Raw genomic sequence first — 25,189 nt, 5'->3', positions numbered from 1 at the left:
TGAATAGTAATAACTTACTAAGCCTTATACAACAAATCACATCTCTTACAATTTCAATTACTTTTAACTAAGTAGAAGCTGTATCAGACCATGTTGCTACCTAATTTTTCTTAGTATCAAAACTTCTCATCCAACCATCCTCTTCCTTAAATGATCCTTGAGCTCCAAACACTGTGTGTGTGTGTGGGGGGGGGGGGGGGGGGGCGGGGGGGGTATAAATAACTAAAGGTAGACCTGACTTAAACCTAATGACTGACTTCTCTATAGAGACCAAAGCTTCTTACACCTAAATATTTCTATGTGCATCATCATAATTTGATTTTTCAGTACCCTCAATTCTCAAATTCAATAAAAAGTACTATCATTTCCCTCAATCTGTTATAAAATACTTAAAATCTATATTCCATATGCTCAGTAACATATTTAATAATTCCTAAATAATTAATTTTCATAAATTACTATTTCACAAACATAGCAACTCACAAACAAAACAAAAACACAGAAATTGGTAACTTTACACATTTTAAACTTATTCCTAAAAATTTCAATTTGGTTCCTATTATCAAATAGTCTTTTTTCACTTTAGATGTAATTATGAAAGCAACTTAACCTAAATTTTTACTGCTAATAATTTTTTAATAATTTTTCTAATAAACTCATTGTAATGACATTCTTAAAGTTAATTAAAAATACATTAAGATGGGAAGTGATACTAAATGGGTATGTTTAGTATAACTGCCCTTTTGCTTAGTATTGCAATATTCTGAATTCTAAAATTTTGTGAGGGAATACTAGCAAGAATAAAATCAACCTGTTTGGTATTATGTATCCAGAATAAGTTGGGTAAAATACAATTTTATTTGCTACAATTCTGTAGTGATATGATATATAACAAGCTTGGGGGAGGGGGGAGTATGGCTACAGTAAGTGAAAGGAATTTCTAGTTATCTATCTAATAAAGAAATACCAAGTGGATTGAAAAATTGGTATTCATAGTATTTAACCTAATGTTCACTTAAGAATTTTTGTAAGTCTTCATTAAACTCTTTAATTAAAAACACACATAGTATTAAGCCAGACTGGCAAAACACTGACAATTTCCAGAAAGAATACAAACTATTGTGATGATTTTAAATTACATAAATCTCTGGATAGGAGTCAGATGCAACAGCCAAGCATCCTTCATATATTCCTAAATGTCACCTATCAAAAGAAAAAAGCTTCATATATCCTCTAATCAATTCTGGATATTTCAAACACCCAAATACTTCTTAATGTTGTTACAGAAAAATAGTCTTGTTTGAATCACTATACAGACCATCAAAAGTTTTCTAGATATTCTACCCAACATTTTTAAAGAATTATTTATTTTTGGTATTTACTATACTTTTTTTATATCTTAGGCTTTTTTATTCTTGAATCTAAAACTAATTATATTAATAGTATTTTCTGAAGTTTTTAAGTGCCCTTTTTTATACTTTAGCTGTTAATGTTCAGAAAGTTATGTATACTTGTTTCTGAAATAATGTTTTTCTTAAAATGAACTTTAATACATTAGAAAGCTATAATTGGAACAAACTTATTATAACTACTATAGTTTTAGTAATAGCAAACACAAACCCTTAATAATTAGCATGTGACTTGTGCCAGTCTGTTATCACTCACAGAATCTTACAACATAGGTGCTATTATTAGCCCATTTCATAGACTGGGAAACAGACTCCTGCAGTACTTATTATTCTACCCCATAACAATCAAAACATCACTATGTAGTTAGGGAGAAGATAATACAACTTCCTCTTTGCATAAGGCATAATTCAAGGGTATCAAGATTTTAACAGATACTTACTTAATTTTGAAATGCTTGTAAATCTCCCACTTTTAAAAATAGTGATATAAGTACCATTATAATAATTACATGTATAAGATGAAATTTTGTCCACTTCAGCTAACATTTCATTTGTTATGATGATCATGATACAGTAAAGCCCTGTTTTAGAGGCTACCAAGCTAAGCTTACTATTTCATTGATACCCTAATAAAAAAGGAAATGGAAACTCTGCAACACACACTTACTTCATATGGCACACCCCACTCCAAATTATACTGGTTAAGTTTTGAAAAGTACTATGTTATCTCTAATATAGAATGAGATTCCTTGACTCAAAACCATTTAGAGTGTTATGTGTTTTTTCCCTAAAACTTGTCTATGTTTTTTACCTTAACTTTCACATTAATCAGCACACTAAATACCTGATACATACCTAAGTAATTCCTAACCATGGTTTCTATTCACCTCTGAATTTAAGACCACCAATAATTCACTAAACCTAATAACTTAAACCATACCGAAAATCATACTATTAACTTAGAGGGTAAAGAGGTAGTGGACAATGTAGTCAGTGTCTTAAAAATTTTCATCCTTGCAAAGAGAAATCATACTACAACCTAACAATGGCACTATCAAAAGCATTTATAAAATGTTAAAATCTGCATGATTTCTCTGTATCTGCTTTTCTGTGTTTTGGATAATAAAACTCCAAAAGGAAAGAGTTGAACTATTAGGGACAATGTATTGCTATTTCTATTTCAAAAACATATTTTCAGATTAGAAAAATTGTAATTCACTTATTTCATGAATAACTGGAACTCCAGAAATGACTTGCTGGAGATTACCTGCAGGTTAATTGTTGGCAGGGCTAAGATCACAACCCCACATCTCCTGACTCCCAATCATTTCACTTAAATAGAATGATTCTTAATAAAGTGGAATCATTTTAATAAAAGTAAATACCACTACAAAACACAAAATAAGTATTACATCATTTCAACAAACTGGCAAAACATGAACCCTGTTTTGGAAAGAAAAAAAAAAAGCCATGTAATCAAGAAATGTGATCAGAGTCCCAAATCTAGTAAAAATTCTGTGTCAAGATCTCTTCATAAATACGCAACCATCACTAATTAAGGTGGCAACTAGAAAGGGAAGTTAACAAACCAACTAATTCCATCATGCAAACTAAGATATAAACAAATAATTGTCCAGAAATTATTTGAGTTTTCCTATTCTATAGTTTGCCTCCTAAGCCTCGCTCCATTTAAAAAGTAAGAATTCTGATAAAAGTTCTTTAAAATGCCCTTTTGCTTTAAATCGACCTCCTGTTTTTAAAAATATAAAACTAAGACATATATCATAGAGCAAAAATTTTTTTAAAAAAACCTTTAATTTCCTATCAAAAATATTTTAAATCTTAAGGTAGAGGGGAATAATCACAATGAAGTTTTATCAATCACACTTGAAATAAACACATCAATTTTTTTAAAAAATCTGTAAACTTTTAAAACTGCTCATAAATCTCCACTTTCCTCTTGGTACAATCAATCACTGATTGTATCTGTAGGCTGATTGCAAATACTAATCTACACCTACTTTTAAGCTCATAAATACAAATGTTACTTCCTATTCTAAATAACTGTAATTTGAGATTTTTCTAGAAATTTCGATCTGACATATGAATTCTTCTGTTTAAAATATTACTCATTTATCAGGAATGTAACAACAAATTTCCAGGTAGAGGCAGACACTTACTGAAACCACCTATCAAAAATAGTTATTTTGGTTTCACTCACCAAAAGTCTTCAAATCAATGTCAAATAAAAGCAATTTGAAGGGCAACAAAGTTAAACATGTTTAAGTCATAAGAATAAATTAAGACAATAGAGAATACTATACAAAGTTTTGCATGTTCATCTAGACATAAAATTCAAGATCCTACTTACTATTAAAAAAGAATGTGCTCAGATACCTGCTGTTCCAAAATGTTTTTAGAGTTAACTAAATCTCAATTAAAAAGTCGAAGTTAAACAGCATACCTACACACCTAGATATAGTTTGATGAATATGAAAGCACCTTGAATGATGCCTTGTATCCAGTAGATACGGAGTGAGCAACATGCTGAATGAATAAAAAGAGAACTCTGAATTCTAATGAGAATTTTAACTGCCTCATGAAATGCCAACATGACTGTTCTAGTATAAAGATGAAAACACTCCAAGTAAGAACCACTTCCGTGCGAAACAGGCGGATGTCGATAATTAATACCGATGAAGACTCTACTTATTGTGTCCTAAGTTTTGAGAAAGAGCCAGGAATATAAATGCATTAATATTTGAGAGACAAGAAACCCTCTCAAAAAATTAAATTAAAATCACCATTGGTGCCCTTTTTGTTACTGGAGAAAACAAAACAATATTCCTACAAGGATAAGACATTCCCCTTATTTGGCCAGATACCATTTACCACTTCATTTTAAAAATATAAATATAACATTACCAACTGTCTCCAAGAAAACACAGCAATCTTTAAGAACTTGGGGTTGTTGGTTTTTATAAGATGCAAAGATGAGTTTTGTAAAATCTGCCCTATTCTTAAAAAAGAAAACTATAATCTTTGTAATTTTTTGGAGTAACAAGGAAGGCACTTTAGATTTTGTCAAAGATCACAACCTAAAAATTTAAATACTGCAGTTAATGAATTTGAGTTGGCTTCAAACTCTATTCATTTTAGCCAAGTATTGAATGAAACTAGCCTAAATCACTACTTGCAAACTATTAAAGTTTCCATTAAATTTACTAATAAACCTTAGTGCCCTTGCTTATTTCAACAGATGTAGGCATTTATCAACAACGTATATTAAATCATAAGAGATTTAGACTCGTTAAATGTTCTACATCCAAATGAAAGGGAAAGCCATCAAATCAAAATCACGTCATGCCTTCACCCTACTCAAGCCATTCAATTCTAAGCTAGCTTTGAAACGTCCAAATGTTTCAGAAGCCCTCATTAAGTAACAGTCATTAACTACATCACAACATCAGCTGCAAATATGTCTCAGAAAATCAATGCATGCATAAATTTTAAATGCTTGATTTGCCCCGAGTGAGTGCTTTAACTGCCCAACACACGCACATATTCATACAAATAACCTCAATCAGTTTAGGAGAAAAGAACACGGGAAATACACAGAACTCCCAGATACAGATACCTTACTTTCCACAGTCACAGTCCGAAAGTAATAGGTCCACATTTAGAAGTCAATTTCTACAAATTACTAAAATATCCATCCTGAAAACCCACAAAACTAAGTAGTAGGCATTTTTTCAACGATTTAACAAAATCTATCCCAAGATATATCGGAAAACTTTTACTTCCCAAGTTCCATCTTCACTAAATACGTGGCCAAAGAAACTAAAGACGCTTCAGTGGCCTCCTGGAACAGTTCATCGGACAAGGGGCAGAACACCAGCAACAGCAAAATTAGAAAAAAAGCCTGCTCAACTTCTGGCTTTAGGGCATTAACAGGCTTTTTTTTTTACACTTCTGCGAACGCTGTTTCGGTAAATGCAAGATGTGCTGAAGGCCAGCTCTCATCACACATCTGAATCCCTCCAACAAAAAAACATAGCTCTGCATTTAAAGCAAGCAAAAAGAAACGAAGAGAAGGAAAGGAAAAAAAAATTAGATCACGTCTCGCCACGGTTCCGCTGCCGCCGATGAGCCTGCCGGTGAAATGCTAATGCCACTTCGGAGCGGTTAGTCACCAGCCATTGTGTGCGGCCGGAGAGCGCCGCGCCGACCGCGCGAGCAGAGCGCCGAGCGCGCCCCCCGCGCGCCGCTCCCGCCGCCGCCGCCGCCGCGCGCGCCCCCGCGCCCGCACGGCCGCGCGCGCCGGCCCCTCCTCCTCCGGCCTTGCACTGCACAACACTCATGACGTATCTTTATTTCTAGCACATTAACCAAATATCACAAATAAATTGTCTGCAGCCCCTACGGCCCCGGGGTGCAGGTCCCCCCGGCCACTGCCCCCCGCCGCCCCCGCGCCGACTTCCCAACGTCCCCCCTGGCCTGGGGAGCTTTCACGTTTCTGGGGCCAAGTTTTTGTCTCTAAAAAATTGCGGGAAATTCAATTTTTATTCGACTCGGGGAAAAGTTTCTTTGCTCCGCGACGTGAATGTCTCACCAGATTCTGGTAGGTCCTGGGATGCTCCTTCCCGGTCCAGTCGGTGCGTCGAGGCAGCAGCTGCGGGGAGAGGACGTCCCGTGAGCCGGGCCCCCCGGCCCCGGCCCGCCCGCGCCCCTCCCCCGCCCGCCCCGCGCCCCGGCGGGGACCCCAAGCCCCGCGCCCCACGCCCCAGCGGCGGCGGCAGCGGTGGCGCCGCGGCCCAAGGGCGACCGCGCGGCGGCAGGACGCGGCGGACCGCCGCCGCCCTTACCTCTTTCTCGGCCACCTCGCGGATCAGCACCTGCAACAACAAAGCGGGGAGAGCTGAGCCCCGCGCCCCGGGCCGCGGCCCCGCGCCGCCGCCGCCCTCCCCCACGCCCGCGAGCGCCGAACCCGGCCCGGCCCGCGCCGCGCGCCGCCGTACCTGAGCCGCCTGCTGACAGGGTCCATCTTCCAGGAACCGGGCGATGAGGAAGTAGAGCTCTGCGCGGGAGAGAGGGACGGGGAGACACGGGCTCAGCGGCCGGGCGGCGGGGGGCGGAGGACCGCGAGCGGAATCGCCCGGTGCCAGCGGCCCCGGGAGCCCCTCGACTTACCCGATCGCAGCTCCGAGAGGCCTTTCCTCTCACGAGACATGTTTATGGGTCACTTCAGGGCCGCTGGCGGGACACCCCGCCGCCGAGGGGAAGCGGGGATGGTGCCTCCGCCTGCCCTATAGCTGTCACTGTGTGTTCACGAGCCCAGCCTCGGCTCCACCATTCAAGCGACGGCGGCGGAGGCGGAGGCGGAGGAGGAGGAAACAACAACTCTCAGGCAGCGGCTACGGCCGCCGCCGCCTCCGCCGCGGATCCCTCCGCCGCAGAAAAGAGTCCGCCGCCTTCCCGGCCCCAGGCTCGGCCCCGGCCCGCGCTCCCGCCCCCTGGAGAGAAAAAGGAGTGCCTCGCGCCCTACGCCCCGAGGCGCGGTGAGACCCCCCTACCCACCCACCCCACCCCTCCCTGGCCGAAGGTGCGATTTGTTTATTTATTTCCAGCTGGAGAAGATGTCGGAGCCGGAGCCGCGGGTTGGCTGGCAGGCGCTTTCTCTGTGGAGGCCGATCGCGGGAGGGAGGGGGCCGGGGCCGGCTCCGCGGAGGGATCTGACGCAAACGGAGCCGCAGCACAGCTCTATTCAGTGGCGCTGGCTGGCGCTGAGATGGAAGTTACTTTCTATGTAGCAGAAATAGGAAACAAATGAAGCAAAACTGCCCAAAGAGGGGAAATGCCCCGAGGATGGGTCTCACTCTCACGCACGCACACAGACACACGCAGAGCGCACTCTCACGCTGGGCAAACTCGGGATCGCGCTCCCCGGCCCGAGTTGAATGAGAGTGTTTGGTTTCTGTCTCTTGCCATGTGCATGTGTATAAATGCTGCGGATTGGCATCTGTGTAAGTCTTGTCCTGCGTTATTTCTGCAACCGATGCAAAGTGTAATTTATTCCAGCGCTTGATATTGCAATGAAAGGTTCGGGCTCTTTTTGTTAAAGCACTTGCGTTTGCTAGCCCGCTCTTCGCTGAAGCCACCTATTCGTGTATCTTATGTTACTGCCATTGCCTTAAGCGTACATTTAAAAAATGCTGTTATTGTTACAGGGGCAAAGCGAACTCCTGATCTGTACTTCAGATACTCTTTTCCTGATTACAAAAAGGCTAGTAGTGACGGCTAATTAGGGATTTGGGATTCAAGAACCTTGATGCTTTTTTTTTTTTAAGTGTTTACCAGAAGGAATAATGTAAACATGAAAGAAAGGAAAGAACATTGGTATTTATCCTAACTGATCTGGAGGTAGTTTAGTGACAGATCAATAACCTCCGAAGGATATTGAAACAGTATACTACACTTTAACCCGGGTGATTAGTGATTAAATAATTTAAATTATCTGTGTATCTTGTAGTTGACTTCGTCATACTAATTAATGGCTTCTAATTTGAGGTGTAAACCATTCCTGTTTACAGTTAATCACGGGAAGACTTCTTGAAAACTGACAAAAGGAGAAAAAATTAATCTTTCGTAAATTAGTATGTAATTACCGGTTTTACAGGCTAAATCATACATCTGCGTTTTGTGATGAGGATGAGGGCCTTGTTTGTTAAAAAACGAATATGGGTGAAATTAATGGAAACAATGGAAAAAGCCATTTGTTAGAAAACAAGGACACTAAGTGATATTTATCCCCAGATGATTTAAGCACTTTTCCAAAAGACTTGAGAGTGGATTTTTGTTTGTAAGGATTACATTTTAAAGGGAACTAGGATAGTCGTCCTTTTGTTAACATTTAACAAAAGATTCTCCTTAAAATTTTTAGATAATAAACTGCATTTTATGAATGTGGTCTGAAAAAGGTGATTCGTGGGGGAAAGGACCCACATGCTGTATCGTGGTTTTCTGGATTGTTTCCTCAAGCCTTGTACCCGCTGAGCTCCTTAACATTCATTCCTAGTGGGAGATACTTGCTGCAACTGCCTTGGGCTGCACTGCAAGACTGCATCTGTGTAATGCCCTATCCTATACGAAAACATCCAGAAATCATCGTACATATGCTGAAGGAGAAAAAAAGACTAGACATCCTCGGAATAATACGATGTAAAAATTGCCTTTTTTTTTTTTAAACACCTTAATTCAAATAAAAAAGAGTTGTCCGATTGCATTTTAATTACCAGAGAAACTTATTTATTGAAATGGCTATCCTTCCAATATTGAAAATATTTGCATTTTTAAAGACAGTAATTCCATTCTAACTATTATAGGTAAAGTAGCTTCTTCTAGGTGATTAGGTTTGAAAAGACAGACATTTAATATGCCTTTATGCAGTTCTGTTTATTTCTATGATTGATGCTTTCTAGTGTATCTTTTCTTTTTAAAAAGTATTATATTCTTCAAATAAGTGTAATATTTTATATTACGATGTTCTTCAAATAAACAGATTTCAAGAACTAAGGATTATAGTTAGAATCTTGTGGTTTTGAAATGTTTGTATTAGTCTGATTCTTCCTAATAGATGTTGTATCCTTGCGAAGGAAAATGAACCAAATTATGACATGAAATATAAAATTACCCTGAGTAAAGTTTTCCACATATATCTTGTGACTGTTATGTAAACATTGAAAGCTAGTATGATTATCTCATGTATGTTTTCCATTTAGAAGCTACAAAAGCTTTCCCTAAGTATGCTACTATACTTAGCTCCTAATTTTTTTAAGGAAAATAGCCCTTCGAAGTTTTCTGAATGTGATGTTTCTGTCATTTTGACTAACCTTTGACAATATTTATAGTTTATTTTTCAAAGACCTAATTTCAAGATGGCTGCCTTTGAACTAATTTATAACTATCAGTCTGTTTTAAGAAAATATATATTAACTGCTAAAAATTAAAACTTCTCTTAAGCCAAATAAACTATTTGTTTTTAACAGTGGATGTTAAATTGAATTTTACTTAGTTTTTTAAATGTAATACTCCTTAAAACATTTTAATTTCTTTAAACATAAAACACACTTCTGGATTCTGTTAACTATAGGGTTATTAAGTGATTTATTGTGCATGTATATACGGAAAGACTGTGCCTATCATATAGAAAGAAAATCTTACCTTGAAGTCCTATATTTTAGTTCCCAAGGTGATGGCACTTGCAATTCTTTTCTCAGCCTTCTCTTTTGCATATAAGGATAGTTCTGATTCCATCTATATCCCTTTCTATTGGTTTATTTTAACTTTTTCATGGACTTCGAAAATAAAGTGTTAATTTAAAAGATTTTCATGCCTTTTATATAAGAAGGCTAACAAAAATAGTAAAAGTTTGGAAAACCAATGATTCATGTTTTTATTATAGTAGTCTCTTTAGGAGAATTACAAACTTTTCTTGAAATGTGAAGTTCAAGAAAAATTTCTGTGAAATTCACCACTTGTTTTCACTTGGCATCACATGAAACAAGATAAATATTTTACAAAAAGTTTGTCTTGATTGTGATAAGTTATTATTCTAATGAAATAATCAAATGCTGCCATTCAAGTTCTTTCTGGAACAAGATAGGATAGTATTTATAAATAAAAGGATTCCACCACACTTATGAAAAAATTTCGCTTATCTCCACTAGCATGAAATAATACATAGCTCAAAAAACTCTGCAAAATTTTTTAAAATTATATATTAAATCCCTTTTTTATGTTGATATCATGCTTTATTTATAGCTATAAAATGTAGAAATGGAAAAGTAGAAAACACTGTTCTTCAAAAACAACCTTTTTTAATACTCATCTGTCCTGACAACAAAATACAGCTGTCAAAAGAATCTTGTGTAATACACCTCACTCCTTCTTCTGGATTGCTCCCCAATATTGTATGTTTCTGCTCAGATCTCTCTGACTTTCTCTCAACACACATATTCTTCTCCCTTTATAAAGCTTGAATATATATCAAATTTGCAATATGAGCAAATATACTATTTAGCTGCTACAGAAAGACTAGAGGAAGCCAAGTCATTATTTAACAATTTATATTGTCTCCACTGAGAAAGCTTTTCACTTAAATTAGAGCACAATTCCTTTTAACCTAACAAAAATTAGCTGGTTACCAACAATCAAATAATCCCTTACTTATTTAAATGTTATTAGTAATTCACCACTCAACTTTTTTTTCCTCCAAATTAAATAATCCTCGGAGCTTGGAATTTTTTTTTCTAATGTTAAGTTTTAGTTTGCACAAAAAAGACATATCTTCATGGACATACATGTTTTATTTTTAACATGACTTCATGATCTAACAGTACAATTACAAAGATTAATGTAGAAAAGCAATTTTAGAACATATTCCCCCAAGATTTAAAGCAACACAGTGGATGGAGTAGAAAAAGCTGTTCCAGATGGCAAGAAACTTAAAGGAGAAGTCTGTAGGCATGCTGTATGGTATGAAGATGTCTGATGGATGGAGAGTGGGCTGGACTGATCAGAGAACAGTGGAAGGAGAGAGCATAGACTCAGGGAAGGGATGCAGTGTCATTGAAAGCTGCTAGTGGTAGTGTGTTAAACAAGTATGCTATTGTCAATGTGCTTTTAAGAGGGAATTTGATGGCAAGAGTTATGTAGTAACTTGCCTTTACATGTACCCAAATTCGTAAACTAAAAACCCCAAAGAAGAAAAAAATTATTTTACTCATGGAAAGGAAAGGGGGAGGTTTATCTGACAAGTTAGCGAGGAATGTCTGCATAATAAAAACACTCAGAATCAAGGACACCAAAGTAGACACTGTTGTTGGGAAAGGAGAATGGTTGTTTAAAAGAATAAGATCTTCAGAGTGCCCACAAGTCTGACTTGAGATTCAAATATGACAGTAAGACATATACGAAAGTAAGATCCAACTCAAAATGGAAAATAAAGCCAATATAGATTTAAACTGACTTTGTAATAAAAAAAGGGCTTTCCATTTTTCCAAATTCCTATAGGAAGGCCTAATTTACTACCTTATTTTATAAATTGCCTCTATTTTTCTTCTCTTATTTAAATACTTGGCAAAGATCTTGACTTATGCCTCTCTACTTTGTTCCCTTTGATGGCTATAGTCGTGTATTTGTTGAAATAGTGGTTAGCTAACTACCCTAAAGAATGAGTTCTATTATACAGTTCAAATTTAAAATATTGTTGATAGCAAGTAGGTCTTCCAACTGAGATGTATATGTTCAAAATTTAAGAAAAGCTTATAATTTGGTTTTGATGTTACACCTACAAATTCCATTGCATTCATAATTTTCATGCTTACATTTGAATGCATAAAAATATTGGTGTGGGTGAAATGGTTATAGCGGATTTTTTAATGTTCATCAGAATTTACCAACTGATAATAATTTGTATAAAAACTAATGTAGCCTTTAAATGGGATCTACTGGTAAGGGCATATGTGTTATTTCCTCTCAACAGTTATCAGAATAATGTAGCTGAACATTATTCTAGAACATCTTAAGAATATCAAGTAAGCTGTATTGTATTAGAAGGAAGAAATATATTGCCTTTTTGTCTTGCCATTCTCACCTCTCTGGTTTGCACATGTTACACTTTATACTTGTTTTTGTCATTCAATATTTTGGTGTTTTTGTGTATGTGTCCAAATATATGTATAAGATTTCCATATTTCCCTGATATAGCAAATTTTCGGTTTTCTCAGTATCTCTACAAATTTCCAATTTCCTTCTCTTCCATCACTCAGACTTTAGTTTCCAATGGTAAACCAAATATAGGAAGTAAGATACACAATTAATTTGGACAGATCTTAAGAGCTCTAAAATATGAAGGAATGTATTCTTTGCTTCTATTAGTTGAGACAGTCACACATTAAGATCTTCAGTATCTCTTATTTTTAGCTTTCCTGGTTATTAGGCAAAAGACTAGAGAGACAATTTACACAACGGGTGTGAAAGGAGGAAAAAACAGTTCCTTCCTCTGCTTTTCCATAGGAAAGAAATGAAGTAATAAGCAGCAAGAATTTTCTATTTGTGAAGCATATGTAGAGTATCTCCAAAAAATGTATACACACATTAGTAAATGCCTATTAACATAGCATTTTTCTATTAGGATAATTACAAAGCTCATTTCCCTTTTATTCAGCCAGTTTCTTACGTGGTCTCTTCTTTTTCCTTTTTATTATTAAGAGATTATTTTAATAGAAATGAATTTTTTTAATGTTAAGAAGAAAAATAAGTTCTGTCACAAGTTTTGGTGACTTGTACTACTACTGTGAAACTTTCTTTTTTCCTGGGCAAAATCATATGAGTTAAAATAAAGACCCAAAGTCGATCTTTACTCTCTGTCCCTTGTGTCCATCTGCCATTCCTACTTCTATCTTAGTCTCATTGCAGCATTCTTACTTTCTCTCTGTACATCAACTGAAGAATCATCATTTAAAATACTGGCTTTCAGCTAGACACTCATGTGTACAACATTGTGTCCAATACATGGAGATACCAGTTCACCAGAGGCTGATGGTAGATATGAGAGCTAATCTGAAGCAGCTGAGACTTTCCTCTACACCTGCAAAGCAAAGACTTCAGTGCTAGTCTGGCCAGTCTCCAGAGGTTATCAATTATTAAAACCTAACTTTATTTAGGAGCAATTACTCAATTTATTGAATGGACTGAAAGAGGTATGAATCAATGGCTATCCATACCTTTTAAATTTAAATATAAAGAATTTATATTCCTGAAATAGAAACAATTTTTATATATATAGTTTTTAGTACAAAGTATATATATTTTACAAATACAAGCAGAAATAAATTCCACCAAGTTATTTTTAGTAACTACAAAATAACAAATTTTGTGAAGTAATCAAGTGTGATATAGATTAATATGAAAACATTTTTTCAAAGTACTTTTTGGGATGAGCATGTAATTTCCATATTTTAAAGAAATTGAACAACTCATTTCTAACAGATTAGTTTCAGTTTTATAATATAAACTATGAAAAGGTTTAAATCATGAAGTTCTCTAGCCAACATTAGATCAAAAACTTACAAATCTAGAAATCAAGGGTTGCATTGACTCCAAACGTTTTTTATAGTGTCCATGATTTTTCTTTTCATTTTTTTTAAGTACAAATATATCATTCTTTAAAAGTTTAGCTTTTTAAAACTAAGATATTTATGCTTCAACACACTGGAATCTAGAAATCAGCTCTCCTTATCTCAGGAGCAATCATTTAAGCCTCTTTATTCTGGAAAAATGTCAAACGTTTGAAAAAGTAAAGAAAACAGAAATATGACCCACCAGGTACCAGATTCCCAGCATTCATAATTATCCACATTTGGTCAATCTTATTTCACCCCCTTTTTGTTTAAATGTCTGAAAATAAAACTTAACATTACCCCTGTAAAAAATTTGATCTGTAGTCCAGAAGCAAATTCTAACTAACTTAGCTCTGTCATTGATTGGTTGATTGATTGATTGATCTATTTACTTCCTCATATATTAAACATTTTTCGAGCAGCTATCATATTCTAGGCACTGTATTAAGCCTTGGAAATAGATTGGCTGGACAAGGACATTGGGATCCTTTCTAAAGAAGTTCTCTTAGTTCTCTTATGGTTGGAAATGTAAACTGCTAACAAAACAGATCATATCACTCAACTGCTTAAATCGTTAAATGATGCTTCATCAACTCCTGGACAATCCTTAGTATGACATGAGATCCCTTATAATCTGCCCTCCTCAACCTCTTCACACTCAACTTTACCCACTGTACCAGAAGCACTCTAAACTCCTCCTATATGGAAATAATTATCCAAATAAGCCTTTCTTTCGTTTTCTGCATATACTGGTTGCTCTTTCTGGACTCTTCATCTCAGAATCAGACCAATTTTCATACAGTTTTCAAGTCACGACCTAATCCTCACTTCCTTGAGAAAGCCTGTATGCCTCTCCTCCCAGCAGACAGCTAGGTGTTCATCCTCTGTGTTTCCAGAACCCCTTTCGTATGTCTCAACTGTAGCACAGCTTTCAGGTATGTTACAGTTTTATATTGTTCTGATTCACTAATATTTTTCCTGTAGAATGAGCTCTCCATTTTAGTTTTCTATGTCCCCGGTATATTCAACAATTCAGAATATACAACAGGCACATTCAATTGTTTTCCTTAAAATATGTCTATTAGATAAAGAAACTATGGTCATTTCTGGACTTATATTAGTAATAGAGGCCTGGTGCACAAAATTCATGCACTGGGGTGGGGGGGGGGGGCTCAGCCCGGTCTGTGCCCTCTTGCAGTCCAGGACCCCTTGGAGGATGTGTGCCTGCCGGCTTAGGCCTGTTCCCTGTGGAGATTGGATCTAAGCCAGCAGGCAGACATCCCTCTTGCAGTCCGGGACCCTGCGCTCCTTACCACCCACTTGCTCGCTGCTCCTTACCGCTCAGCTCGCTGCTTCTTCCCTAGTGCTGCTGCAGAGGCGGGAGAGGCTCCCACCACCGCCGCTGAGCTCACCAGCCATGAGCCCAGCTTCTGGCTGAGTGGCACTCCCCCTGTGGGAGCACACTGACCACCAGGGGGCAGCTCCTTCATTGAGCGTCTGCCCCCTGGTGGTCAGTGCACATCATAGTGACCAGTCGTTCTGGTTGTTCTGCCATAACAGTCACTTAGGCTTTTATTATATAGATGGTTCCTAACAATGACCCCAGTTTGCCATAATTTCATATACTTTACTTAAAGGAAGAAAACAAAATATATAATGTATTTAAAGAAACACCAGACTATCGTGTAACATTTGGACATTAGCTCTGTCCTTTCAGAGCCTTCATTACAGAATTATTTGAATATTAAAAGAAGGGATGTTATGGTCCCTGTATTTGTTTCTATGTGTTGGGTAGAGCTGATATAAATCTCCCGGTCTTGGCAGAGAGGTATTATGTAGTAAGTGCCCTTTTGGGTGCCCAGTTGTGCAGTCTCCCTAGTCACCTGAGCTGAATGCTCCAGGTGTGTCCTTTGTGTGGTTTGTGTGTACCCTTTTGTAGTAGTTGAGCCTTGATTGCTGTGGGCACATCAGTGGGAGGGATTGGCTGACCGGTTGTGAGGACTGGCTGTAACTACAGTGAAGGAACTGTTTTGCAGCAGCTGACCCTCTGTCACAGGATTCACTCTAGCAGGATTCTGATGCTGCCGACTCTTCCCTTTGGGTGTATAATTTATGGAGATGGTTGGGTGCTGTTCTGGTGTGGTCTGCAGCTGGCTGCTGGGTATATTGATTCTGGACCCTCTTGAGAGGGGCTCTGGTACAGGCCCAGGTTAGTCGTTGCCTATGCCCTATCTGGGGCCACTGTGTATGAGCTACAAAGGGATCTATAGATGGTTGCCACTTATGATAGGCTTAGAGGTGCCTGGGAGAGGCTAAGCTGGGATCTGAGGCTGGTTCCCACTAATGCTGGGGTTTGAGCTGCTTAGTAAGAGGTTCAGGGCACACCGCAGCCAGATGCTGCTTGTTTGGTGTTTGTGAACCTTTGGGAGATTTTAAGAAAGTCCACAGCAAGAGCCAAAACAGGGTGTTTGTATGGAAAAGCTTCTGGAAGCAGCTTGGGTGGGCCAGCAAGTTGGTGGGGTGAGGTCTTGAGAATCATCCGGGCAGGGCCAAAGGTGTTAGCCAGGTTGATGTAGACTCCGATATGGTGCCTACCTACACTTTCAAGGAGAGGGCTCAGCAAAGGAACAAAGGCTTCTGCCAGCACCTTTGTCTGGGAGAAGCTGTCTCCTCAGCCCTCACCTTGAAGTCAGACAATTCAGTTCCTCCCTGTATGTCCCTGCTGCCTTTCAAACTACTGCGCGAGTGCTGGAGCTCAGAGCATGTGATCTGTAAGTGAGTGAGTCCATTTGTGAGCCTTTTTAGTGAACACCTAGGATTCTCGGAGCTCTTCTCTCACTCAGTTACAATCCCTGATGGCTTTCACAGTCAGAAGTTATGGGGACTTGCCTTCCTGGCACTAGAACCCTGGGCTGGGACTCTTCACATCTCAGGGAGAACCATTGCAGCCAAGATATCCCTTCTGATTTTTAACCACCATATGTGGGTGTGGGACCAGACAGCTTTGTGTCTCTACCCCTCCTATCAGTCTCAATGTGGCTTCTCATATTTTCTTAATTATAGGACTTCCATTTAGCTACACTTCAGACAGTCTTCAATGATGGTTGTTCTGTAGTTTAGTTGTATTTTTGATGTGGTCATGCGAGGAGGTGAGCATAGCACTTACCTACTCCATCATCTAGACCAGAATTCAAAGTCATGCTTCATGCTCTTCTTATTTTTCTTCTACCAAAACCACACTTAGATGTATGAGTAGGTATGTATATATGATGGAAGGCAATTATACATATAATAGCAATGTTTTATTGGACATATAAGCAAATTTTAGTAAAGAGGAAATGAGACATAGCAAGAAAAGAATTTAGTAAGTTTCTGAAGAACAGATCCAGAGTCAACAATGGAGTCAGTCAGTTTCATATTTTAGAATGTGATGGGGCATACAAATGCACGTTAAAATTTACTAATTTCAATTGATAGTAAGCTTTTATGGGGAGAAAAGGCCAAGCTAATGATATCAAGTGGCAGGATCCTAAGATGAACTACTAGAACAAATAAGGGATCTACTAGTTATTTTAGATTATTCTGCTAGACAAGGGAATAATTTTAGATTATTCCCTATAAAACATTATCCTAAATAGCTTTTGTGCCAAAAACTAATGCAAAGTGCCACAAGGAAGAGTACTAGAAACAAAAAGCATTGTCCCATGGTACTATACATTAACATTAGAAATATTTCTCTGCTAACTTGTGATCTTGCGCATCTTTTTATAGGCTTATTTGCCATCTATATATTTTCTTTGGTGAGGTGTCTATTAAGTTCTTTGGCCCATTTTTTTAATTGGGTTGCTTATTTTCTTGTTGAGTTTTTTTTCCCTGTATTTTGGGTAAAGGTCTGTTAACAGATGTGTGTTTTGTACATATTGTCAGCCCTGCTTGTCTTCTAATTCTCTTGACATTGTCTTTTACAGAGTAGAATTTTGTGAGCTTAATAAACTCCAGCTTATCAATTATTTCTTTTTTAATTAACATATTTTATTGAAATGCTTTAAAATACTGTTCTTGTAACATTGGAATACACAAATAATCCTTAATGGGGATTGGAGACTTCCTTTATTTTATTTTTTTACTTTTGCTCTAACATGTTTTATTTTTTCTTTTTAAAATTATTTTTAATTACAGTTTACATTCAATATTATTTTGCATTAGTTTCAGGTATACAGCATATGGTTAGACAATCATGTGCTTTACAAAATGTTCTTCTCGGTATTTCCAGTACCCACCCGGCACCATCTATGTTATTTTTTTTGTAATGTTACATGCAATAATCACTAATAGTTCAAGAAAAACAAAAACTGTACTAACATAGTTATTTTAGTATACGATCACAAAAGTTGTAGGAAATATTAAAAATCCTCATATAACAGGATTACTTCTATTATATTCTAAAATATTTTTTTCTCTGTCTCTATTTTTCTTCATCAGTTTATGTTGTTCATTATATTCCACAAATGAGTGAGATCATGTGATATTTATGTTTCTCCGACTGGCTTATTTCGCTTAGCATAATGCTCTCCAGGTCCATCCATGCTGTTGCAAATGGTAAGAGTTTCTTCTTTTTTACAGCAGGGTAGTATTCCATTGTATAGATCCGGGTTGGCAAACCGTGGCTCCCGAGCCACATGCGGTTTTTTGGCCCTTTGAGTGTGGCCACGAAGTTTCAATCGCACTGTACATGCGCACCCGCACGGGATATTTTGTGGAAGAGCCACACTCAAGGGGCTGCAGTTTGCCAACCACTGGTATAGATGTACCACCATTTTTTAATCCACTCATTTGCTGATGGGCACTTAAGCTTTTTCCAAATCTTAGCTATTGTAAATTGTGCTGCTAGAACATAGGGGTGCATATATTCTTTCTGATTGGTGTTTCTGATTTTTTGGGATGTATTCCTAGAAGTGGGATTACTGGGTCAAATGGAAGTTCCATTTTTAATTTTTTTGAGGAAACTCCATACTGTTTTTCCACAGTGGTTGCACCAGTCTGCATTCCCACCAGCAGTGCAAGAGGGTTCCTTTTTCTCTGCAACCTCACCAGCACTTGTCGTTTGTTAATTTGTTGATGATAGAGCCATTCTGACAAAAGTGAGATGGTACCTCATTGTCATTTTGATTTGCATCTCTCGGATGATTAGTAACTTTGAGCATGTTTTTATATGTCTCTTAGCCTTCTGTCTGTCCTCTTTCAAAAAGTGTCTATTTAGGTCCTTTGCTCATTTTTTGACTGGATTGTTTCTTCCTTTTGTTGAGTTCTATGAGTTCCCCGCAAATTTTGGAGCTTAAACCCTTAACGGAGATAACATTGGCAAATATGTTTTCCCATGCAGTGGGCTTTCTTGTTTTGTTGATGGTTTCTTTTGCAGTGCAGAAGCTTTTAATTTTGATGTAGTCCTCGTTGTTTATTTTCTCCTTAGTTTCCATTGCCTTAGGAGCTGTATTGGCAAAGATATTGCTATGACATGTCTGATATTTTGCTACCTATGGATTCTTCTAAGATTTTTATGGTTTCCTGTCTTACATTTAAGTCCTTTACCCATTTTGAGTTTATTTTTGTGTATGGTGTAAGTTGATGGTCTAGTTTCATTTTTTTGCATGTATCTGACCAATTTTCCCAACACCATTTATTGAAGAGATTGTCTTGACTCCATTGTATGTTCTTGCCTCCTTTGTCAAATATTAATTGAGCATAGTATTTGGGTCGATTTCTGGGTTCTCTATTCTATTCCATTGGTCTATATGTCTGTTTTTGTGCCAGTATCAGGCAGTTTTGAGAATAGTGGCTTGGTAATATAGCTTGATATCTGGTATTGTGATCCCTCCAATATTGTTCTTCTTTCTCAGGATTGCTGTGTCTATTCAGGGTCTTTTTTTATTTCATATGAATTTTTGGAGAGTTTGTTCTAGGTCTGTGAAATATTCTGTTGCTACCTTAATGGGGATTGTATTGAATCTATAGATTTCTTTGGGTAATATGGACATTTTAATGATGTTGATTTTACCAATTCATGAACACGGCATATTCTTCCATTTGTTTATGTCTTCCTTTATCCCTTTTTCCAATGTCCTGTAGTTTTCCGAGTACAGGTCTTTTACCTCCTTAGTTAAGTTTATTCGTAGGTATCTTAATTTTTTTGGTGTGATGGTAAATGGGATTGCTTTTTTAGTCTCTCTTTCTGTAAGTTCACTATTAGTGTATAAAAAAGTCATAGATTTCTGGGTGTTAATTTTGTATCCTGCTACATTGCGAATTCATTTATTTATTCTAGTAGTTTTTTGATGGAGTCTTAGAGGTTTTCTATGTACAATGTCATGTCGTTTGCGAATAATGACAGCTTTACTTCTTCTTTTCCAATTTGGATGCCTTTTATTTCTTCTTGTCTGATCACTATGGCTAGCACTTCCAGTACTATGTCAAACAGGAGTGGTGAAAATGGGCATCCTGTCTTGTTCCTATTCTTAGGGGAAATGGTTTTACTAGTTGTTTTTGCCCATTGGCTATAGTTTTGTCATATATTGCCTTTATCAGGTTGATATATGCTCCCTCTATCCCCACTTTGCTAGGAGTTTTTATCAAAAATGGGTGTTGGATTTTGTTGAATGCTTTTTCTGCATCTATTGATATATCATGTGATTTTTGTCTTTCAATTTGTTTATGTGATGTAGCACATTTATTGATTTGAGAGTATTGTACCAGCCTTGCATCCCTGGAATAAATCTCACTTGATCGTGCTGTATGAACTTTTTAATATATTGCTGGATACGATTTGCTAGAATTTTGTTGAGGATTTTAGCATCTATGTTTATCAGGGATATTGGCCTGTAATTCTTTTTCTTTGTAGTGTCTTTATCTGGTTTTGGAGTTAGGATAATGCTGGCCTCATAAAAAGAGTTTGAAAGTGTTGCTTCCTCTTGGATTTTCTGAAATAGTTGAGAAGTATAGGTGTTAGTTCTTCTATGACTGTTTGGTAAAACTCCCCTGTGAAGCCATCCAGCTAATGGTTTATCAATTTTGTTTATCCTTTCAAAGAAGCAGCTCTTGGTTTCATTGATTTTTTTTTTGTATTGTTTTTTTAGTCTCTATGTTATTTATTTCTGTTCTAATCTTTATTATTTCCTTCCTTCTACATATTCTGGGCGTTGTTGTTGTTGTTGTTGTTCTCTTTCTAGTTTTTTAAGTTGTAGGGTTAAATAATTTATTGCTGATTTTTTTTTTTTTTGAGGTATGCCAGTAGTGTTACAAACTTCCCTTTCAGGACTGCTTTTTCTGTGGCCCAGAGATTTTTGGTTGTTGTGTGTTTATTTTCATTGGTTTCCAGGAAGTTTTTGATTTCTTTCTTGATCTCATTGGTAACCCATTCATCCTATCTAATAACAGACAAACATGGTAATTGACCGTACATTCGCTACGCCTCCCATTGGCTAATCATCACGGTATGCAAATTAACCACCAACAAAGATGGCGGTTAATTTGCATACGTAGGCTCCAAGCGGTGGAGCGAAGCCTGACGGCCCGGGGCCGGTGGAGCAGCGAGGCCTGACGTTTCTGGAGCTGGTGGAGCAGTGAGGACTGACATTTCCTGGCAGGCGGAGCAGCAAGACCTCATGGCTGCAGGGCCGGTGGAGCAGCAAAGCCTGACATTTCCGGGGCTGGCTCCGGCCAGAATTCGGCCGGAGCAAAGGCCTGGGCCCCGGGTGCCAGAGGCAAACCGGTGCCAGCAGCCAGGGGAAAGGAAGGCCTATTGCACGAATCTCTTCATGCAACAGGCCTCTAGTTGTTTAATAACATGCTATTTAACCTCCATGTGTTGGAATGTTTTTGTGTGTTTTTACTGTAGTTGATTTCTAATTTCATTCCACTGTGATCTGAGAAGATGCTTGATATGATTTCAATCTTCTTGAACTTGTAGAGATTTGTTTTGTATCTTAAGATGTGATCTCCCTTTGTGAATGATCCATGTGCACTTGAGAAGAATGTATATTCTGCTGCTTTGGGATGAAATGTTCTATAAATATCAGTTAAATCCATGTGATCCAGTGTGTCCTTTAGAGTCTCCGTTTCCTTGTTAAGTTTTTGTCTTGAAGATCTATCCAGTGAAGTCAGAGGAGTGTTAAAGTCCCCTACTATGACTGTATTGTTGTCGATCTCTCCGTTAAAGTCCTCTGGAAATTTTTTTTTATATATTTAGGTGCTCCCATGTTGGGTGCATATGTGTTTACCAGGATTATAGCCTCTTGTTGAATCGATCCCTTTAGCATTATGTAGTGACCTTTGTTGTCTCTTGTGATGGCCTTCATTTTAATGTGTATTTTGTCAGATATGAGTATAGCTACACCAGCTTTTTCTTCTTTTCCATTTGCATGGAAGATTTTTTTCCATCCTTTCACTCTCATCCTGTGTGTGTCTTTTGTTTTTAGGTAGGTCTCTTGTAGATAGCATATAGTTGGGTCATGTTTTTGTATCCATTCAGCTACCTTACACCTTTTGATTGGAGCATTTAATCCATTTACATTAAGGGTTATTGATAGGTACTTATTTATTGCCATTTTAGTTCTGAATGGCTAGGTTTCTCTCTCTGTTTCTTCTTCTCATTACAGCAATCCCTTTAGCATTTCTTGTAATCCTGGCTTGATGGTGATGTACTCCTTTAGCCTTTTTTTGTCTGGGAAGCTCTTTATTTGACCATCTATTTTGAATAATAGCCTTGCTGGATATAGTAATCTTGGTCTCGGGTCCTTGCTTCCCATTACCTTGAGTATTTCATGCTATTTCCTTCTGGCCTGTAGAGTTTCTGATGAGAAATCAGGTATCAGCCTTATGGGAACTTTCTGCCTCTTCTGGGACACCTGCTATTCTAATATTGTTACACTTCATGTTGTCCCACAGCTCCCTTAAGCTGTCCTCTGTTTTTTAATTGTTTTTTTCTTTTTGATTTTCTGTTTGTGTGATATTTTCAACTCTGTCTTCTAATTCACTGATTTGATCCTCAGCTTCCCCTAATCTGCTGTGTATTCCTTCCAATGTGTTCTTTATTTGTGTTATGTCATTCTTTATCTCAGACTGTTCTTTTTTCATAGTTACTGTATCTTTTTTCATGCTGTTGAGCATCTTTACCATCATTACTCTGAACTCTGTTTCAGATAAATTTCTTATCTCTGCTTCATTTATCTCTTCTGGAGAATTCTCTAGTTCTTTCATTTGAGGGTTGTTTTTTTGTCTCCTCAGTTTGGCTCTCTGTTTGGGTTTGTGACTATGTATTAGGTAGATCCTCTATACCAAGCATGTCAAACTCATGGCCTGCGGGCTGCATACCTCATTTATTTGTCCCATGTTACCTTTGAGTTTGACATGCTTGCTCTACACCTCTCAATCTCTAGTGCAGGACAATGTTAAAAGGCTGTTTCTAACTAAGTAGATCAGGCAAAGACTCAAAGCCTCCAGAAAACATATCTGCCTACAGACTGATAGGATTCCAACTTTAATTTCCCCCCAGGCAATCGTCCTCAGGTGTTGTGAGAGTTTTTTCAACAGGGTGGGGCAGTTGCTTCTGCCTGGAGGCTAATTGTTATTTTTAATCTCTTAGTGGCCTCAGGGCAATGTTGTTTCTAATAGCATGTATCAACTTTCTTCCCCCCAGGCAAGGCACCTGTCTATGTGGGAAAGATGTCCTCTTCTGTGTGAGGGAATGCTCAGCCCAGGAAACTTGGGGTGTCTGCCTTCTGAGCTCTATCCCCTGAGTCCCCAATCCTGGCTTCTGCTCTCACAGCTCCAGTCCACTTCACCCTTCCTCTGCCAGAGCACAAGGTGGATGGCTCCACAGGGAATTTTGTGTGTTGGCCCTTTAAGAAGGTGCCTGAATTTTTAGCTATTACTCTCTGACAGATAGTACCCTGCTGCTTTTCACAGCCAGATGTTATGTGGGTACCCTCCTCAGTTTTGGTGCTCTGCTGGAGGGCCTAGCTTGGGGATTAGATCCCAGAGTTCTCAGTGGCAACCCCCCACAGTTGAGATATCTCTCCAGGACTTCAGTTGCTGTCTGTGGGCGCCCAGCCAGCCTTTCGTGCCTCTGCCCCTTCTACCAGTCTCTATGAAATCTCCACTTACAGTCCTCGGGTATCAGGGTTCTTTCCTGCGGGTTTTCCATTGATTATTCAGGAAGTTTTTCTATATTTTAGTTGTAATACCAGTTTATTCCAGGGAGCATGTCCATGCAGCATCCACTTACTCTGCCACCATTTTTAATCTTTATCAATTATTTCTTTCATGGATTATGCCCTTGGTGTTGTATCTAAGAAGTTATCATCATACCCAAGGTCATCTAGAATTTCTCCGATGTTATCTCCTAGAAGTTTTGTAATTTTGCACTTTACATTTAGTCCTTTCATCCCATTTGAGTTCATTTTTTGAATGTGTAAAATATGTGTCTACATTTATTTACTTATTTTCACATGTGGATGTCCAGTTGTTCCAGCAACATTTGTTGAAAAGACTATCTTTGCTCCACTGTATTGCTTTTGCTCCTTTATCAAAGATCAGTTAACTATATTTATGGGGGAGGGGTCTATTTCTGGGCTCTCCATTCTGTTCCATTGATTATTTGTCTATTCATTCACCGATACCACACTGTCTTGATTACAGTAGCTTTATATTAAGTATTGAAGGTGAGTAGTAGCAGTTCTTCAACTCTGTTATTGTCCTTCAATATTGTGTTGACTATTCTAGGTCTTTTTCTCTATATATAAACTTTAGAATCAGCTTGTCAATATTCACAAAATAATGCTGGATTTCAGTTGGGATTGTACTGAATCTGTAGATCAAGCAGGGAAGAATTTACATCTTGATAATATTGAATCTTCCTATCCATGAATATAGAATATCTATCCATTCTTTTAGTTCTTTGATTTTGCTTACTAGAGTTTTGAAGTTTTGCTCATATAGATTATACATATATTTTGTTAACTTATACCTACATATTTCATGTTTTGGCATGCAATGAAAATGGTATTGTGTTTTTAATCTCAAATTTTACTTGTTCATTGCTGGAATACAGGGAAGAATATTTTTTTGAAGATGCTTACATTTATATTCATGAGAGATATTGTTTATAGTTTTCTTTCTTGTGCAGGCCTCATAGAATAAGTTAGGAAGTAGGCTTTCTGCTTCTGGTCTCTGAAAGAAATTATAGAACTTTGGTATAATTTCTTCCCTATATATTTTGTAGAGTTCACCAGTAAAACCATCTGGGCCTGGTGTTTTCTGCTTTGGAAGGTTATCAATTTCTTTACTAGATGTAGAACTATTCAGATTGTTTCTTGTATGAGTTTTGACAAATTGTGTCTTTTAAGGAATTGGACCATTTTATTTTTATTTATTTTTTAAAAAAATATATATATTATTGATTTTTTACAGAGAGGAAGGGAGAGGGATAGAGAGTTAGAAACATCGATGAGAGAGAAGCATCGATCACCCCCTACTGGAGATGTGCCCGTAACCAAGGTACATGCCCTTGACTGGAATCGAACCTGGGACCCTTCAGTCCGCAGG

At 37.9% G+C, this 25,189-nt stretch overlaps 1 protein-coding gene and 1 long non-coding RNA gene across 7 annotated transcripts in view; one reads left to right on the top strand and one right to left on the bottom strand.

The window, feature by feature from the left end:
• The window catches only part of PHIP (pleckstrin homology domain interacting protein), a 158,021-nt gene extending 151,200 nt beyond the window's left edge, over positions 1 to 6,821 (bottom strand). For 2 of the 5 annotated variants that reach the window (XM_059701137.1, XM_059701135.1), the window contains exons 1-4: positions 6,600 to 6,820; positions 6,428 to 6,486; positions 6,275 to 6,304; positions 6,022 to 6,081 (exon numbers count right to left, since the gene is read on the bottom strand). In XM_059701137.1, coding sequence (XP_059557120.1) covers positions 6,022 to 6,081; positions 6,275 to 6,304; positions 6,428 to 6,486; positions 6,600 to 6,639 — 189 coding nt within the window. In that variant the 5' untranslated portion in view covers positions 6,640 to 6,820. Of the gene's footprint in view, positions 1 to 6,021; positions 6,082 to 6,274; positions 6,305 to 6,427; positions 6,487 to 6,599 lie in introns of all 5 variants that reach the window. The other 3 variants (XM_059701134.1, XM_059701136.1, XM_059701139.1) reach the window with 2 other exon arrangements.
• A 33-nt stretch (positions 6,822 to 6,854) lies between these two features.
• The window catches only part of LOC132237138 (uncharacterized), an 80,841-nt gene continuing 62,506 nt past the window's right edge, over positions 6,855 to 25,189 (top strand). The window contains exons 1-2 of one of the 2 annotated variants that reach the window (XR_009453466.1): positions 6,855 to 6,967; positions 8,350 to 9,451. This is a non-coding gene — a long non-coding RNA (uncharacterized LOC132237138). Of the gene's footprint in view, positions 6,968 to 8,349; positions 9,452 to 25,189 lie in introns of those variants that run through there. The other variant, XR_009453465.1, reaches the window with a different exon arrangement.

Source organism: Myotis daubentonii, chromosome 6 (genome assembly GCF_963259705.1).
Source record: "Myotis daubentonii chromosome 6, mMyoDau2.1, whole genome shotgun sequence".
NCBI classification, from domain to species: Eukaryota; Metazoa; Chordata; class Mammalia; order Chiroptera; family Vespertilionidae; genus Myotis; species Myotis daubentonii.
This window is presented reverse-complemented; position numbering and strand designations above follow the sequence as displayed.